The 20,575-nt window shown below is 37.2% G+C and overlaps 1 protein-coding gene across 2 annotated transcripts in view; it reads right to left on the minus strand.

Moving 5' to 3' along the window:
* Positions 1 to 1,292: 1,292 nt before the first annotated feature.
* The window catches only part of mtmr14 (myotubularin related protein 14), a 71,809-nt gene continuing 52,526 nt past the window's right edge, over positions 1,293 to 20,575 (minus strand). The window contains exons 17-19 of one of the 2 annotated variants that reach the window (XM_066698380.1): positions 20,136 to 20,315; positions 11,283 to 11,441; positions 1,293 to 2,843 (exon numbers count right to left, since the gene is read on the minus strand). In XM_066698380.1, coding sequence (XP_066554477.1) covers positions 2,663 to 2,843; positions 11,283 to 11,441; positions 20,136 to 20,315 — 520 coding nt within the window. In that variant the 3' untranslated portion in view covers positions 1,293 to 2,662. The remainder of the gene's footprint in view (positions 2,844 to 11,282; positions 11,442 to 20,135; positions 20,316 to 20,575) is intronic. The other variant, XM_066698381.1, reaches the window with a different exon arrangement.

Genomic DNA, 20,575 nt, shown 5'->3' on the forward strand with positions numbered 1-20,575 from the left:
TGCAGTTGTCCTGTCCCCTTAGCAGAAAAACACCCCCAAAGCATAATGTTTCCACCTCCATGTTTGACGGTGAGGATGGTGTTCTTGGGGTCATTCCTCCTCCTCCAAACATGGTGAGTTGAGTTGATGCCAAAGAGCTTGATTTTGGTCTCATCTGACCACAACACTTTCACCCAGTTCTCCTCTGAATCATTCAGATGTTGGCAAACTTCAGACGGGCCTGTACCTGTGCTTTCTTGAGCAGGGGGACCTTGCGGGCACTGCAGGATTTCAGTCCTTCATGGCGTAGTGTGTTACCAATTGTTTTCTTGGTGACTATGGTCCCAGCTGCCTTGAGATCATTAACATGATCCTCCCGTGTAGTTCTGGGCTGATTCCTCACCGTTCTCATGATCATTGAAACTCCATGAGGTGAGATCTTGCATGGAGCCCCAGACCGAGGGAGACTGACAGTTATTTTGTGTTTCTTCCATTTGCGAATAATCACACCAACTGTTGTCACCTTCTCACCAAGCTGCTTGGCGATGGTCTTGTAGCCCATTCCAGTCTTGTGTAGGTCTACAGTCTTGTCCCTGACATCCTTGGACAGCTCTTTGGTCTTGGCCATGGTGGAGAGTTTGGAATCTGATTGATTGATTGCTTCTGTGGACAGGTGTCTTTTATACAGGTAACGAGCTGAGATTAGGAGCACTCCCTTTAAGAGAGTGCTCCTAATCTCAGCTCGTTACCTGTATAAAAGACACTTGGGAGCCAGAAATCTTGCTGATTGATAGGGGATCAAATACTTATTTCCCTCATTAACATGCAAATCAGTTTATAACTTTTTTGAAATGCGTTTTTCTGGATTTTTTTGCTGTTATTCTGTCTCTCACTGTTAAAATACACCTACCATTACAATTATAGACTGATCATTTCTTTCTATATATATATATATATATATATTTTTTTTTATAGAGGAATTCGGAAAGTTTGTTATAGATAAGGAAATTGTGTTCCTAAAAATGTGGATACACCCACTCTGGTGCAATTTTAAAGTGTCAGCATCCCAACTGAAATGGGGACAGTCTTCATTGTGGAATGAGCTTCTGTATTGTTGCCGTTTAAACTGATGCACAGTTGAAAGCATATAATATGGAGGAAAAACACAAACCCAACACCAAACTCAATATCAAGGCCTGTATGTAATTCCTTGCACTTCGCTTCCAAAATGTTGTCATTCTTTTGAATGAAACTATAGTGTATGAAATGTATGATTTGTTTAAATCCTAAAAAGAATGCTACAAAACAACTGGTTACAACAAGCGCTGGTCTTTATTTAGCAAATTTAGAATCAATTTAGATTTTTTTCTTGAAGTATAAATAAAACCAAATAAATTCAATTTAACATTGCAATTATGTCACGCCAATATTAAGTGCTAAGTAAATTTCAGTTTTGAACATGAGACCCAATTGCTCATTTCACAATTAACGAGTGTAAGTTAAAACACAAAGGATACTACATTGCCAGTTTTAGAAGGATCAATGACAGGCTGAGCATTAAGATACATAGATGAAAAAAATAAAATAAAAATGGCTAGAATCAAGTAGAAACAAAAGAAAGTACTGAAACAGTCCTTTTTACAGTTTTAAAAGGCACAACAGATAGTGCTGAGGTACAGTATATATAAGTGTTCAAGCTCATCTCTGCCTTCTATTAACAAAGTGATTTTCCCACAAGTCATCAGGTAATACATGATAGCACAAAACCAAAACCAAAATGTGATCCTGAGTGCAGAAACAACATATGGGGGTGGGGGGGTTCAAGTAAACTAGAAAATTGATAATTATGTGGTATCCATACATTGTGGATTAAGACTATTGACAGAATTACACTACAAACAAGGAGAGTAAATCTAGGAATATCACATATTTTGTGCTTTTTAAAGAAAGGTAAATAAATCACTAAATTCAAAAATTAGTGCAATGAAAGGCGCAGAATTTATAAATAAAGAATTCAATAAAATAAAAAGTAATAAGTTGCTCAGCTGATACCATTTCCAGTTTGCTAAAAACGCAAGAAGGTCAGCTATGGATTTTAAATAATGCTCTGTTCGAGAGGGACCACTTTGTTCTTTGCTCAGTGTAAGCTTCCTTAGTTATTTGATAAAAGTTCACAGAAATTTGTTTACCCAAGTTTTAATTCAGTATCTCCTTTTGTTTTTGTTTTTTTACACAAAAGGAGGACAGGAAAAAATGTATTGAGCTCCTCAAAGAAATAATTGAGTTTCAAATAGAAAAAACAAATGCCGTCATAAACATTTCAAATCGTTATCACTGTAATATTTACTCCTCAGATTGCATTCATTTCTGTTTATTTCCTAGAAATAATCATTAAAAAAGCACACTCACACAAAATGGACATTCCGATGTTCTTAAACATGGTAATTTGCACAGAGTTTAATGGGTAGGTGATAGTTTTTCCCTTTATGCCTTTAAAAACCACCCTCCTGCCAACAAACACTACACAAACACACACTAAGTTTATAAATTAAAATATAATGTAGGCTGCTTTACATTCAGTAACAAAAAATAATAAAAATAAGATTTAACAAACGCAGTCACATGTTGGCACTGTCATGTATTCATCTTTGCCCTTGCTTTAGTTTCTTCAGAGATGGTTGTGTCAGACGATGGCGTTGCTTCCTCTAAGGCCCACCCCACGTGCAAACTGTTCCAGGAGGCCCGAGATGGCTCCAGAGGGGCTGGGAGAGACAGATTTCAGGCCCACAGTGGAGCTGTAGGCCGCCAGAAAAACCTCTCGCACCACCTCAAGCCGGGCCTGTCTCTCTGGGGGAGGGAGACACCTGCAATGACAAAAGTGGAGAGGCTATATACAGTGCTTTCCGACAATAGTATAACTGTTTGTTGTGGAATTTTCTGAACTGGACAACAGCTTGTGGAGGTAATTTGTTGTCTATGAGATGTATTAGACAGGAGGCTTTCCCTTACACAAAGGGTTGTAGGAGTCTGAGACAAGCTGCTAAACTGAACTGAGATTAAGAAACCGCTGGATGAGAGATCTGCAGACCATCAATTACTAGCAAAGAAACATGCAAGATGGGCCAGATGCTGTTCTCTTGCTGCTTACCTATACAGTGGGGGAAAAAAGTATTTGATCCCCTGCTGGTTTTGTACGTTTGCCCACTGACAAAGAAATGATCAGCCTATAATTTTAATGGTAGGTGTATTTTAACAGTGAGAGACAGAATAACAACAAACAAATCCAGAAAAATGCATTTAAAAAAATTTATAAATTGATTTGCATGTTAATAAGTGAAATAAGTATTTGACCCCTTCGACTTAGTACTTGGTGGCAAAACCCTTGTTGGCAATCACAGAGCTCAGATGTTTCTTGTAGTTGGCCACCAGGTTTGCACACATTGGGATTTTGTCCCACTCCTCTTTGCAGATCCTCTCCAAGTCATTAAGGTTTCAAGGCTGACGTTTGGCAACTTGAACCTTCAGCTCCCTCCACAGATTTTCTATGGGATTAAGGTCTGGAGACTGGCTAGGCCACTCCAGGATCTTAATGTACTTCTTCTTTTGCCACTCCTTTGTTGCCTTGGCTGTGTGTTTTGGGTCATTGTCATGCTGGAATACCCATCCACGACCCATTTTCAATGCCCTGGCTGAGGGAAGGAGGTTCTCACACAAGATTTGACGGTACATGGCCCCGTCCATCGTCCCTTTGATGCGGTGCAGTTGTCCTGTCCCCTTAGCAGAAAAACACCCCCAAAGCATAATGTTTCCATCTCCATGTTTGACGGTGGGGATGGTGTTCTTGGGGTCATTCCTCCTCCTCCAAACACAGCGAGTTGAGATGATGCCAAAGAGCTTGATTTTGGTCTCATCTGACCACAACACTTTCACCCAGTTCTCCTCTGAATCATTCAGATGTTGGCAAACTTCAGACGGGCCTGTACATGTGCTTTCTTGAGCAGGGGAACCTTGCGGGCACTGCAGGATTTCAGTCCTTCACGGCGTAGTGTGTTACCAATTGTTTTCTTGGTGACTATGGTCCCAGCTGCCTTGAGATCATTAACAAGATCCTCCCGTGTAGTTCTGGGCTCATTCCTCACCGTTCTCATGATCATTGAAACTCCACGAGGTGAGATCTTGCATGGAGCCCCAGACCGAGGGAGACTGACAGTTATTTTGTGTTTCTTCCATTTGCGAATAATCGCACCAACTGTTGTCACCTTCTCACCAAGCTGCTTGGTGATGGTCTTGTAGCCCATTCCAGCCTTGTGTAGGTCTACAATCTTGTCCCTGACAATCTTGGACAGCTCTTTGGTCTTGGCCGTGTTGGACAGTTTGGAATCTGATTGATTGATTGCTTCTGTGGACAGGTGTCTTTTATACAGGTAACGAGCTGAGATTAGGAGCACTCCCTTTAAGAGAGTGCTCCTAATCTCAGCTCGTTACCTGTATAAAAGACACCTGGGAGCCAGAAATCTTGCTGATTAATAGGGGATCAAATACTTATTTCCCTCATTAACATGCAAATCAATTTATAACTTTTTTGAAATGCGTTTTTCTGGATTTGTTTGCTGTTATTCTGTCTCTCACTGTTAAAATACACCTACCATTAAAATTATAGACTGATCATTTCTTTGTCAGTGGGCAAACATACAAAATCAGCAGGGGATCAAATACTTTTTTCCCTCACTGTATGTCATGTTTTATACAGGTATACAGATAAGTCTCTGGACTAGCCTGTTCTAATTATAGTCCACTGTGAGACACAACAACCAGAAAGGGCCCATTTCTGCTGTAAAAGAATTTCAGTGGGCTAATGTCACCCTCATTAGACAGGAGGGAAGGGTTCACCATAGAGGTTCAGCGCTAGAAAGACAAAAAGGCGGGAATGTAGTTAATTAGTGAGTGGAGATGATGAACGCCTGCAATTATGAAAGAAATACATTGAAAAGATGTGTAGAAAGTTCAAATACTTTACCTGTGTGACAGATATTCATACCTCAGATAACTGAATCAAAATAACCATGCATGCAGCTTGCTTTACACCATGGGTGGAGGATTCAATTACTTTGCCTAAAACCAGATTTACACAAAACCAAAAAAAAGACAGTATCCACAAACTGGGCAGAAACCTGGTGCATACACGTCATAGAAAGGAATGTGAAGTATGACACATAGGCAATAAGAACACATTATGTAAAAACAAATACAGCAGCAGAAAATGGTGACCTATTTAAAGAACATATGTTATTTTTTATACATCTGATAAGCAATTTAAAAATAAGCAATTATTCCTAGATGATTATCAAAATTTGCAGAAAATTACTTTAGATTCTAGCTAATTCTTCTAGAATAGAATAGAAGTCATGCATTGACACTGAAAATTTCAGAACAAATACTTTTTGATGGAAGAACTTAGAAATCCAATATGAATTGCACTAATACACCAAAGTATTTTCAAATATAACTCACAGACCAGACTGAGTCTGAAACAATAGAATTACCTTACAACCATGTTGTGTATAATTGCCACATACAATCTTACTAGAAAGCTATTGCATAGATACAATATTTCCTTATATTCTAACCCCAAGCTTAAATGTGATTCAGCTAATTGCACAAAGCAATATCCACCAGAAACATGGCAGTGACACAAGTAAACTGTTCTGTATTTCCTGTAATGTTACTGTAGATCACTAGAGAAAAGGGTCTGTTGACCATCATCTGGATTCCAGTCTTCACCAAAAAAGAAAGGCTGAACTCTAATAAAGCAATTGTATGTCTGTCTAAGAAACAAACTATCTTGTTAACTGTCTTTTTAGTCCCTGAAAATAAGTTGCTTGAAAGATGAAGTTGCTTTTTAGGTTTCTGTTCATATAGCTTACAACAAAGTTTTTGATGTAATGAATAGCTATGAAGCACTGAACTGGGAGCAATACAGCAAAGGTGCAGCAAATTACTACTAACTCACGAGTTAGTTATACTTACAGAATATTCGGTTTTCATAGTTTAATTTTGGTTCTCCACCAGCACAATTTAAATTTTTCATATATTAATACTTAAGAGTTGGATATTATTGCCATCTACCATTCAGAGTAAGAATCAATAGATGTTCATTATTTTTGCTGTGCATCACTGGGAAGTTCAAGTAGACCATAACACCCTGGCCAACCATTCTGGCACGTATCAACAATCTGTCACAAAGCTGTGACCTTCAAGAAGGCTCAACGACTCCAGGAAAAACATGCCCCTCATTATCTTTTGAAGTCACGCAAGCCCTTCTCGATACATGTGCACAACTTCTAGCAGTGCAACTTCAACCTGGTACTCAGAAGAAGTCAACAACAAACACCTTGTGATGATCTTGACACAGAAGGTCCCTGGCTTTGACCTCACAAGTAATTTATGGCCATTCCTAAATCACATCACATCACACCACTGGTAAATGTGGATATCAGATGCACAAATGGAAAATAAAAACTCTCCATTGTGTATCTGTAGTCACCCAGAACAGGAACGTAAGTAACCTATAATAACCCCAATGCGCAATTCATGAATATGACATAGGTGTCAAAGCAATATACAGTATACTGCTACCCCTTACATAATTTCTTTTATTGAACGTCTTGGTGTAATTTTACAGTTGTTGCTCCCCTACCAGAACTTTTCCACAACTTTCTTGTGGAAAAGTTTAAATATATACTTTATTAAATGGTTTTGTGAAAAAATATACCCTTTCTGTGCCATATAAAACTGATGACAGCTTATTTCATGAGTGCTGCAGTGAATTCACAGATACAAAAAAATCAGAAGCAAAGTAAATAGAGACAAAATGGTGATTGAATAGTTTCTATCTAATCACATACACTCACCTAAAGGATTATTAGGAACACCATACTAATACTGTGTTTGACCCCCTTTCGCCTTCAGAACTGCCTTAATTCTACGTGGCATTGATTCAACAAGGTGCTGAAAGCATTCTTTAGAAATGTTGGCCCATATTGATAGGATAGCATCCTGCAGTTGATGGAGATTTGTGGGATGCACATCCAGGGCACGAAGCTCCCGTTCCACCACATCCCAAAGATGCTCTATTGGGTTGAGATCTGGTGACTGTGGGGGCCAGTTTAGTACAGTGAACTCATTGTCATGTTCATTCAGACCAGGCAACATTTTTCCAGTCTTCAACTGTCCAATTTTGGTGAGCTTGTGCAAATTGTAGCCTCTTTTTCCTATTTGTAGTGGAGATGAGTGGTACCCGGTGGGGTCTTCTGCTGTTGTAGCCCATCTGCCTCAAGGTTGTACGTGTTGTGGCTTCACAAATGCTTTGCTGCATATCTCAGTTGTAACGAGTGGTTATTTCAGTCAAAGTTGCTCTTCTATCAGCTTGAATCAGTCGGCCCATTCTCCTCTGACCTCTAGCATCAACAAGGCATTTTCGCCCACAGGACTGCCGCATACTGGATGTTTTTCCCTTTTCACACCATTCTTTGTAAACCCTAGAAATGGTTGTTCGTGAAAATCCCAGTAACTGAGCAGATTGTGAAATACTCAGACCGGCCCGTCTGGCACCAACAACCATGCCACGCTCAAAATTGCTTAAATCACCTTTCTTTCCCATTCAGACATTCAGTTTGGAGTTCAGGAGATTGTCTTGACCAGGACCACACCCCTAAATGCATTGAAGCAACTGCCATGTGATTGGTTGGTTAGATAATTGCATTAATGAGAAATTGAACAGGTGTTCCTAATAATCCTTTAGGTGAGTGTATGTTGCAGTAACAATAGTATATAGATCAAGATGCTGGTTTGCTGATTCATTTGATAAATTACAGAAACAGAAAATAAATTAACATGTCAATTTGACCTATTTTGGAGGTATAAAGTAGTTGTATATCTCTGATGAAACTATGCGCGTCTCAAATTTCATATGTACAATACTGTGCAAAAGTTTTAGGCAGGACTGAAAAAATGCTGTAAAGTAAGAATACTTTCAAAAATAGTACCTAGAAGAATTAATGCTGTTTTGAAGGCAAAGGGTGGTCACACCAAATATTGATTTGATGAAGATTTTTCTTCTGTTCACTCACTTTGCATTTAGTTAATTGATAAATATAATCTATTAACATGTCTATTTTTGAAAGCATTCTTACTTTACAGCATTTTTTCAGTCCTGCCTAAAACTTTTGCACAGTACTGTATATATACCACATATTTCTAGGAAAAGTCACCATTGATTGCACATTCCTGGAAATGTCAGAATAAAATCACTTTTATAAACCAGAAATGGTCCAATTGACTGGCTTGGTGGTTCTAGTGTTAAAAAACTCCCTCTGTAATCAAGTCAGCATATCAGCTCAAATTGATTAGAACTGTCATCAGTTTTTATGCATCACCTAAATGAAGATGGATAAATGTTATTTGTACATGCCAGTTTCACCTACTTTTCCCTTTGTGCACTCAATTTAGCAGCTTGATCAAGTAGAAATTGAGTTCCACATAAAATAAGATGTTGGAGGAAAGATTTTCTTCTCCTTTATCTTTTTATTCCATCATACCTCAATGATGACAGGATGTCAAACTCCTTCTGGATCTCCTAGCTACAATCCCCAGCTATTTAATTGCACAACAGAAACTATGTTACATTGGTCCAGTTCTGTCAAAGTTTTACATCAAAGTTTGGGGTCTGAAAACAAAAGGTACATTTAGAAACTGTTATATATTAACCTGGTTATACAGCTCTTGAAGTGTATTCCATTCTTAAACAAAGGTACTAGCCCAGGTTTGTTATTTTATTAACTATTATTTGAAAATTATTTTGTACTGGTCACAGAAATAATATTTGTGGAACTGCACTGTAAGGGAACTGAAATGGGTTTTCATTGACACTTCTGCAGGGTGTTCTTAAATCATTAACAGCAGAGCTCTAAAGCACAATATAATAGGCAAGCAGCAAGGTAGATACTTCTGTTCTATTTTCTTGCCTTTAAAATATATTTTACATATATAGCTATAGCCAGCGGATAAACCAATACAGAATTACACTTGCTGTACTGAGAACCAGTAGAACCACAAAAAATATGAAAGCTCATGCCATTATATCAGTAAGTGCCCAACAGTCCTCGAAAGCTGTAAATTAGGCCTATATATTGACGATTCAACAGTTTTAAGTATCCAACTTAAAACATTTCTTTCCAACTGAGTATCATGTTGTAGTGAAATACAAGTGATTGTTAATTTTCTGCAGGTGTAATGGTAAGGGCAGGCAAGATTTAATTGACTGATACTAGTGGGTGTGAAACCCACCGTTCATTTGTTAGTTTCCACTGTAAACCTTGTTTGCTTTGCTTTTTTGCTGGGCTGTCAGAGAAATTCACATTCCATTATCCCACTACACCACGGGACAGCTAACAACATTTTGTGTTTCAAATTAAGTGAGTAGCAGTGAAGATTATATTTTCAACATTGTTCATCAAAGTGCAATTAAATAGTACAAAATTAAGCTGTGAGCAAGGTGCAAAGCTTGTTGACTCACAAATGAAGCATGTGTAGGGCTCGTTATGAAATTACATGATGGACATATAGGCGGTGGGTTCACTTAAAATATTTCATCAAATTATTGTAGACAGATACAAAACCCCATTCTTTCTTTTTTCTAACCTCTCTCTCCTTTCACAAACATACTCAACCAATCTATTTTAAACAAATACCAAATCGATCAAGCACAACCGTATGGACAACAAAACTGTAAATGTATACAAATGAACAGTATTTTTTTATACTAACAGCGTTATTATTACTATGCATCTGACAAATTTATAATTTCTATTTATTCTTGTTAATACCCTTGTTAATGAGCGATCTCCTCTGAGTACATGGGCTAAAAGTAGATTTCAAACGTGGTTAAAAAAAGAAAATGTGTTTAATTACTTAAACCTGATGGGTGATGAGTGATCACAGCAAATATTATAACTATGGATGATGCCTTGGTTTTATTATGGAAGTGAAAATGCCTTTGTTTCAAATATTGGTTATATGCTATACGTTTCAAATGCTTAAACAAAATAACAGTTTATACTCTGCATATGCATATTCATGTTTATTTAAAATGTAACTATTCAATGGTGAAAGACGGATTACAAAGTTTGTAACTGTGTTAGTAAACTTAAATTAAACCTGTTAATTAATTAATTGAATTGAACGGTTTTGATTTTGAAAAATGGCAAAGTTGCGAAGAAAAAGCCTTTTCTGAGAGCACAGCACAAAAAGATGCAGTACAAATCTCAATTACACTTGGGACTGTGTTTTATGATAAACATGAAACTAATTTAGCTTTACAAACAAACATACTCAAGAGCTTTATGTTTGGTGCTAGAAAAATGAAGCTTATTTTGAGAAGAACATCATCTGCTCTGTGAATTATGGAGGTGGATCTGTTTTGTTGTGGGTTTGATCTTCTGGTCTTAGTGCCCTTATTAGAATTGAAGGGAAATGCCTTGAGGAAGCATCTTCTCTGTGTCAACTAAGTCAAAGGAGGATGCAAAAATTACAGATTGTGAGGCCATGAATAATTTAGATCATTGTGTTTTTTGCAAAACATGCATTTATTTGTAAAACATATGTTCCACAGGATGTTGTCTAAGTATGTTGTCTAAGTTCGCCAAGTATGCAAATGTTACATATTGTCATTTGATAAAAAAATATATTGTACACTTGCATTTCTGTTAAATAATTTTGTTATAAATCAATCTTTTTGTTACTATTTATCAAGGGAATGAATAAGTATGGAAGCCACTGTATCTTTCCATCTATCTATATTCTGGTTATTTTGTAGAAGTTTTAAAGACAATTAGTTAATTTGGTTCTATTGATATAATAATTTGTTAAGTTAAGTAGTTAAGTTCTCAGATGAAAAGAAAACCTGCAGCCATTCAGGAATAGAATCGTTGACCCAAGATCTACAGTGAAAGTTTTGTTTCTTTTTCATGACTAGTTTGAAAATTGGACTACTTCACCAAAAAATATGCACTTTATTACAAACAGAGCTGTAGGATTGTGGAACACAATACTCCAACAATTCAGTTGAAACTGACTCATTGGGTTCCTTCAAGAAATGGCTGGATTAAAAGGAATTCTAGGGTGGACGTGCTATAACCCAATTAAACCCTATGTAAAATGGGCTGAATGACTTACACTATTCAAAAAATAAATACAAATAAAAAAAGTGCTAAATATTTGTTCCATGCCCTTCAACTAGGACTCACATCCTGCCGTTAGGTCCCTCGTCCTGAAAGCTGAAGGGGAGGGGAGACTCAGCAGTGAGGACGCCTTGGTCATGAATGCTGCCGCAGCCCGACACAATCTGCCAGCTGCCGTAATCGGTGGAAACTGAGGAGCCGGACCGCGCATACTCTCCGGCAGATCTGCAGTGCAAAGAGAGAGCAGAGCATCAGGGCAGGCAGGCAGGCCAGGCCAGGGCAAGGACCCACACACCACCACACCATCTTTGGGGACATACTTATGTCGGTGGCGCGCAGCAGTTCAGAAGAAGTGCACTGTATCTGGAGGCGGGCGAGGGGGAGGCAGGCTGCACTTCCTTTGCCCACTAAATACCCAAATGGGTGGGTTTCCTTAGAGTAACATTTATTAAATACAAGTTGTATTGTATTAATACTATATCAACTATTAATTGCCAGCTACTACAAACATTAGTGCAGATAATGGAATTTAGCAGGTAGTTACTGATATTCAGTGATATAATGTTAAAGTATTTATAACTTAGATTTTTGGTAGTGTATATTACAATATTTCTAAAATTAACAGATAAATAATACACTTTGAATGAGTATTTAATTTATCCACTATACGTTTTTATATTATTTGCATTTACCTTCATTTTATGAATTCAATTACATAATGTTGAGACCCAAATGTTGCAAAAAAAAAAAGTTTCTTTAGATTTCACATCATTATGTAAAGTTACAAACATAGTTGTGATATATAATATTGAGGACGTTTTGTCAAATTATTTAAAATATTTTAATTTCAAATATATATTTTTGAGTAAACAATAACCCAATTACTTGCCAGTTAGGAAAAAATTATGAAAGGTAACCGTTTTACATTTTTCTTTTTAAGTGGACCATTGAGTTACTTTACGTAAATACATGTAATTGTTTAATTTGGTTACGTACGTCTGTAAGTCAGTAAATTATACATATTCACAAATAAGTATCGTATTACCTTTTGTCCTTTTTACATTACATTTATTTGTATTACTTCTATGTAATTTAATGTATTATTTATAATAAATATCCTTATCATTAAAATGAAATGCATGTGACAACACCATGGATGAAACCAGAATCAGCAGTATGCACTCAGGTTTGAGAATCGTGTGGGTCTGTCACATTATTATTATTATTACTATTATTTATTTCTTAGCAGACGCCCTTGTCCAGGGTGACTTACAAAATATAAGAGCCACATATATCCTTGCTCAAGCAGAAAAAAAAATAGTGTAGTGTGATTACTGATCACTGGCATTGTTGATGACGTGGACCTCTTAACGTGGCGGGGAGCTCCACTTACCTGACATTTAAACGTTTAGGACATTACTGTGCTACTGAACTATTTACTGTAAATATTGTAAGGCTCATCTTTACTAAATACTACATATATAGTTAATAGTATGTTTTAAAAACCTTTCACTGACGCAGAAACGAGTACTGTCTATGAATTAAAACAATCACCCAAGGATATCATAAGCTCTAGGATATCAACAACAAACATCATGTTGCAATGTGTGTTGCAATAATACTTTAAACTATGCAATAATAATAATAATAAGAACAGTAACAACAACTCTGGATTGTCTTGCAAGAAATGTGTAATAGATCAGAATTAGTGGATGCTTTACTTACATTTAAGATGGCACATACATTTCGGATTGCAAGTAATTTAGCTTTGTATGAAACTAATTAAACAGGGATAGGGAGGAGACATTATGGGCATGACAGGCAGCAGCTGTCAAGGCATTGCTCTGATCCTATTTTGTTACATTTTGGTTTAATTTTGTCCTTATGGATCCTTCAGGGGAGTTGGGGAGGGGTTACCACCAAGGCAAGTGGGATGAAAATAAGCGTGTGTTTGATATGGGGATTTTGTCATGTTACTTGGTTTGTTCCTCCATTTAAAAAAAAAATGTATATATATATATATATATATTTGATCACCAAAAAAATAAATAATAATAATAAAAAAAAAAAAAATATATATATATATCCCAAGATAGAATTATAAAAAATATATACTAGACTTTATACACAAGCTGTAAAAATCAGGCTTTTAAATGATCTGTTAATTTCATTTTATTGCATTTATCTGTGGAGATTTATTAGCTGATTTCACATTGCTAATCCAAGAGTCCCTTTTCCTATTTAGTTTTCATTTACATACTTTATTCACACACTACACACATTGTTGTTATCCTACCAGACCAGTCTCATTTCTGATGTTACATTGTGAGAGATGTTGAATATTCCACTGTATTTACTCCTGGATTCACATTGTTGGATCACTCTGGGGCACCTGTGCTTTTCTCATTTCTACACATTTCCTTAGCATACACATCGTTTCAAGCACATCTTACAGAGTTTCATTCTTGTCCAGGCTGGGGGGGATTTAGAATATTCATAGATCGATTTGATTAAAAAAATAAATGCTAATCCTACAAACCACTGCCAGTTCAGTCATGACAGAATATTCAAGAATGTAATAATCAAGGACTGAACCTCAGTCTTGAACAGACACAATTACAATGGAATGTTTGAATTAGACATTCAAAATCCTAGATGGAATGGACAGGAAATTCCAAGGACAATTATGATTAGGTGATTTTACATTTGTAAATATGAGACACTTCATTAGACAAAGAGCTGTAGGTCTAGAACAAGCTGCCCATGTAACCATGCAGATGAGGTTTACTCTCTGGGTTCCTTTAGGAAAATGCAGGTTGAAATGATGGGGTCAATTTGATACAGGAAACCTAATAAGCAAGACATGGAAAATGTGTCTCCTCATCTGTAACCTTTCTTGATAACTTATTTTGAAATCCTGTGATTCTTTCAAGATGATGTACAATTTAATCAGCTACTGAAATTAAATCAATATAAGTGTTTCTCTGAATTGTTAATGTCCTCTTTGATGGTATGACAACATTTATGCACCGAGACAATTTTATATTTAAAAAAACCATCATCTCATATACCTATATCCAGTCCTTAAAAGGTAAATAAAAACATACCAACTTTTACATATATTATTATTTACATTAACAAACAGAACAACCCTACTAATCTGGAAAAAATCATTAACAAAATGATACGTGTGTCACGATTTTGAGTCACAGACCAGAAACCAGCTGAAGAGAAAAACAAACAAAACAAAAACTCTTGTGCAAAACGACCTACCTTCTGCAGTAGAACAACCATTTCCTGAAAAGCGTAATAGTTCTTAGTATTAGGAACAAGTGCAAGAAGCACTGTAAAACTAAATATGCGCATACATGGCAAATCATATAACGATAATAAGGAAATACATTTAGAGACAAATTAACACTGCTTTATGATGAACAAAGAAACTAAATTAAAAAACCTGTATGGAACTCATATGATTGTGATAGACAAATAGAAAATGACTGTAGAAAATGTAAATAAACTTGACACTTGACGCATCGACTAGTGTTTCCAAAAACAAAATCAAATTTGACTAATCACACACCAACGTGCAAAGTGCATTAATAAAGAACTTACCAAATGTTGCCCTGTCTAAAACCCTCCATTTACATTTAGGAAAGTGTAGCCACCAGCATAGGGTTCGTTTTAATCGATATTAAGTGGTGATTCTTTAACCCATTGCAGATCTCTGACCCTTCAGTCTGGTCAGTTCTAGCAGGCCATAAAACGCATTTGATAATTTTGTCTCTAACTCCACAGTTTGGGGAAATATGTATATCGAGAAACACTGCAATTTAAATGATTAAGTGTTGCTGACAACAGCATATTAATTAATGTATTTTTGCATTATCTATTCTATTCTATTAAACATTTGAATGTCTGTTATATATGATATACAATTTATATATCAATCTCTATATCAATCTATATATCTATCCATATCTAACAAGAGAGAGCTTCACTATTCTGCCATTTCAATTGTAGCCAGTAATATACCGGATTAGTCAAAAATGGAAAGGTTCCCTATTGGCAAGCTATGGGTAGCATTGTGAGCATCTCTCGGTGCTCACAGTCTCTCTGTTTTGAGACTGATCAAACAAACTTACAAAAAACAGTTTGAGTAACAAAATTGAATACTGAATCTTAAATAGGATATTATCACTATTTTAATCCCTTAAAGTGAGGGAAAAAAGTATTTGATCCCCTGCTGATTTTGTACGTTTGCCCACTGACAAAGAAATGATCAGTCTATAATTTTAATGGTAGGTGTATTTTAATAGTGAGAGACAGAATAACAACAAAAAAACCAGAAAAACGCATTTCAAAAAAAGTTATAAATTGATTTGCATGTTAATGAGGGAAATAAGTATTTGACCCCTTCGACTTAGTACTTGGTGGCAAAACCCTTGTTGGCAATCACAGAGGTCAGATGTTTCTTGTAGTTGGCCACCAGGTTTGCACACATCTCAGGAGGGATTTTGTCCCACTCCTCTTTGCAGATCCTCTCCAAGTCATTAAGGTTTCGAGGCTGATGTTTGGCAACTCGAACCTTCAGCTCCCTCCACAGATTTTCTATGGGATTAAGGTCTGGAGACTGGCTAGGCCACTCCAGGACCTTAATGTGCTTCTTCTTGAGCCACTCCTTTGTTGCCTTGGCTGTGTGTTTTGGGTCATTGTCATGCTGGAATACCCATCCACGACCCATTTTCAATGCCCTGGCTGAGGGAAGGAGGTTCTCACCCAAGATTTGACGGTACATGGCCCTGTCCATCGTCCCTTTGATGCGGTGCAGTTGTCCTGTCCCCTTAGCAGAAAAACACCCCCAAAGCATAACGTTTCCACCTCTATGTTTGACGGTGGGGATGGTGTTCTTGGGGTCATTCCTCCTCCTCCAAACACGGCGAGTTGAGTTGATGCCAAAGAGCTCGATTTTGGTCTCATCTGACCACAACACTTTCACCCAGTTCTCCTCTGAATCATTCAAATGTTCATTGGCAAACTTCATACGGGCCTGTACATGTGCTTTCTTGAGCAGGGGAACCTTGCGGGTGCTGCAGGATTTCAGTCCTTCACAGCGTAGTGTGTTACCAATTGTTTTCTTGGTGACTATGGTCCCAGCTGCCTTGAGATCATTAACAAGATCCTCCCGTGTAGTTCTGGGCTGATTCCTCACCGTTCTCATGATCATTGAAACTCCACGAGGTGAGATCTTGCATGGAGCCCCAGACCGAGGGAGACCGACAGTTATTTTGTGTTTCTTCCATTTGCGAATAATCGCACCAACTGTTGTCACCTTCTCACCAAGCTGCTTGGCGATGGTCTTGTAGCCCATTCCAGTACCTTTTTCCCCTTTAAGAGAGTGCTCCTAATCTCAGCTCGTTACCTGTATAAAAGACACCTGGGAGCCAGAAATCTTGCTGATTGATAGGGGATCAAATACTTATTTCCCTCATTAACATGCAAATCAATGTATAACTTTTTTGAAATGCGTTTTTCTGGATTTTGTTGTTGTTATTCTGTCTCTCACTGTTAAAATACACCTACCATTAAAATTATAGACTGATCATTTCTTTGTCAGTGGGCAAACGTACAAAATCAGCAGGGGATCAAATACTTTTTTCCCTTGTATATCCCTTAGTCTCTAATATCATACCATATATGTAACTTCATATTGTATCTATTATTTTAGTAATTTAGCATAGTCAGTGTACATTTGTTTTATAAAAAAATAGTTGTTTGTATCTTTTGAACTTGTGTGTCTCTGATCAATTCTAATGAATCAAACTCCAGGGAAAACCAAATCTTACTTTATATTTGCACTATAATGATGACAATGTACACACACACATAGACACACGGAGGATGATCAGACATGCTGATGAATACTTTAGGGGTTCGTCTCTGTTTATGACTATCTCATTACAGAAACTATTTTTCAGATCCTGAACACACCTTTATGTTGGAAAGTGAAATCCTGGAACATATTCTGTTCATTCTCAATTCCAAAATGTGAGTCAGACTGCATCTCATAATGTTTTGCATCTTTAAAACACAATCATGAAAGCAGCAGGAAGGATGGCACCTTTACTTAAGCCAACAAGCATTATGAAAAAATATTTAATTATAGACTATAGCATATTTAGACTGACATCCTGGCCAGGGTGTACCCTGCATTGCAACCTGTGCCTGCTGGATTAGGCTCTGGCTAACCCTTACCCTGCACTGAATGAAGCAGTTATTGAAAATGGATGGATGAATTTATACTACAATATTAACAGATTCACATTCTATGTCTAATAAGTTACAAAGTGAATATTTGTATAGTGGGCACAGAAGCTGTCTTGAATTGTTGTATAGTTTTGGATGTAGATCACAGACAAAGTATATCGTAATGTAGGGCTGCATCAAATGACTATTTTGATTATCGATTAATCTGTCGATTACTACTTTGATTAACCGATTAATTGGATTTAATAATTCCAGCATTTAATGTGCATAATGCTCTCTTTAAAACTTGAGATGGCAGTTATAAAACCAATAGAAAACATGTGCAAAAAATAAAGGGCTTGATTACATTCAGTGTATATATTAACAGGTGATTTTACATTGATCTCAAAAGCTGTTTTACTCTTCAGTTTGAAAGGTGCTAAATTATTTTGATCAATAATGAAAAATAAAGTAAACATTCAATTCAGTGTCAACTATGGCAAGCCAAATTATCATTTAGACATCTCTAAATCATTTAAAGATATCGTCAAATATTTAAAGATATCTGAAAATCAATTAGAGATATCTGAAAATCATTTAAAGATATCATTTAAATGTACATTTAGAGATATCTCTAAATTAATTTAAGATCTCTAAACGATTTGCAGATATCTCTTAATGATTTAAAGATATCTGCAAATCATTTAGGGATATCTTCAAATGACTTCCTGTTCATTTAGAGATATCTGGAAAACATTTAGAGATATCTTCAAATGACTTCCTGTATGTAGCCCAAGATTATCACTTCCTGTTAACGTGTTCATTCATTTCTATGTAACTGAATAAGGAACGTACTTCCAGAGGCTCTGTGAAATGCCCTTACACATGCTAGTTTAAAGAAATGATTAAAAAATAACCTTTTTTTAAGGATCTGTTTAACAATGTGCGAAGACAAGACCCTTTGCATGAGCGTCTATTAAGTACAAATTCCCCAGATTCAAATTTTTCCCCAACATCATCATGATTTTGGCACATTTGTGTATATTGCGTCGACTGAATGTTATTGCTAATATCCGCCCATTTTACTCGAGAAGACAACATGTGTATTCATCCTTGACCTTGTTATTCCGGACTATCTAACTGCAACTGAACTGCATTTGGGGTGCGTGTTTAATAGGGTATGCGCATCGATTAGGATGAATACAGTGTGTGTATTCACACACACACACACACAGACATACACAGTATTGTGCAAAAGGTTTAGGCAGGTGTGAAAAAAATGCTGTGAAATAAGAATGCTTTAAAAAATTATAATATATTTGTCAATTAACTAAATGCAAAGTGAGTCAACATAAGAAAAATCTACATCAAATGCATATTTGGTGTGACCACCCTTTGCCTTCAAAACAGCATCAATTCTTCTAGGTACACTTGCACAACGTCAGGGATTTTGTAGGCATATAGTCAGGTGTATGATTAAACAATTATACCAAACAAGTGCTAATGATCATCAATTCAATATGTAGGTTGAAACACAATCATTAACTGAAACAGGAACAGCTGTGTAGGAGGAATAAAACTGGGTGAGGAACAGCCAAACTCAGCTAACAAGGTGAGGCTGCTGAAGACAGTTTACTGTCAAAAGTCATACACCATAGCAAGACTGAGCACAGCAACAAGACACAAGGTAGTTATACTGCATCAGGAAGGTCTCTCCCAGGCAGAAATTTCAAGGCTGACAGGGATTTCCAGATGTGCTGTCCAAGCTCTCTTGAAGAAGCACAAAGAAATGGGCAACACTGAGGATCGTAGATGTAGTGGTCAGCCAAGGAAACGTACTGCAGCAGATGAAAGACACATGTTTACTTCCCTTCGCAACGAAGTCCAGCAGTGCCATCAGCTCAGAACTGGCAGAAAACAGTGGGACCCTGGTACACCCATCTACTGTCTGGAGAAGTCTGGTCATAAGTGGCCTTCATGAAAGACTTGCGGCCAAAAAGCCATACCTCCAACATGGAAACAAGGCCAAGCGACTCAACTATGCATGAAAACACAGGAACTGGAGTGCATAAAAATGGCTATAGGTGCTCTGGACTGATGAGTCAATTTTAAATATGTGGCTGTAGCAGAAGGCAGTTTGTTCACCGAAGGGCTGGAGAGCGGTACACGAATGAGTGTCTGCAGGCAACAGTGAAACATGGTGGAGGTTCAGGCAATACCATCAGGGAGGCATCTGACCCCAAACATATATCATTGAATCTGTCTGGGATTACATGGAGAGAGAAGCAACTGAGGCTGCCTAAATCCACAGAAGAACTGTGGTTAGTTCTCCAAGATGTTTGGGCCAACCTACCTAGTTCCTTCAAAAACTGTGTGCAAGTGTACCTAGAAAAATTGATGCTGTTTTGAAGGCAAAGGGTGGTCATGCCAAATATTGATTTGATGTAGATTTTCCTTCTGTTCACTCACTTTGCATTTAGTTAATTGATAAATATAATCTATTAACATATCTATTTTTGAAAGCATTCTTACTTTACAGCATTTTTTCACACCTGCCTAAAACTTTTGCACAGTACTATATATATACATACATACATACACACACACACACACACACACACACACACACACATCACACACATACACTGATGCACAAATGTATTGATTTCTCACCTGCGTCCTGGAACTGCCAATGGGCTGCTGCCTGTCCTCAAGAAGCCTTGTTCTGATTGGTTGGAGGAAGAGGAACTGGATGATTTGGCCTCCGGCAGCCCCGGGTGTAGTAACTTGTCCTCTGCAGAGAAAGGCTTGTTCCAAAACACTGTCTGGGGAGAGGACGTCCTGCCTTTCCTCCTGAAACGCACATAAGCGTCAGTGAGCAAAAATCACCACAAATCACTGATGCAGCCTGGAGAACCACCATTAAGTTTGTTTTGGAAACGCCAATATTTTTGTCCCTTTTTCACCAACTGCATGTACCAAAATCTCAGTGCAGTGACTTGACTGTATGATTGTTGAAATGCACAAAGTCATAGAAAAACATTATTTTCTGCACCACAAAACCAGAATGCCCACAGCCCAGCTATTATACCAATCTGAGAATGTGATGTGAA

The sequence above is a fragment of the Amia ocellicauda genome, chromosome 3 (genome assembly GCF_036373705.1).
Source record: "Amia ocellicauda isolate fAmiCal2 chromosome 3, fAmiCal2.hap1, whole genome shotgun sequence".
In the NCBI taxonomy this organism is placed as follows: domain Eukaryota; kingdom Metazoa; phylum Chordata; class Actinopteri; order Amiiformes; family Amiidae; genus Amia; species Amia ocellicauda.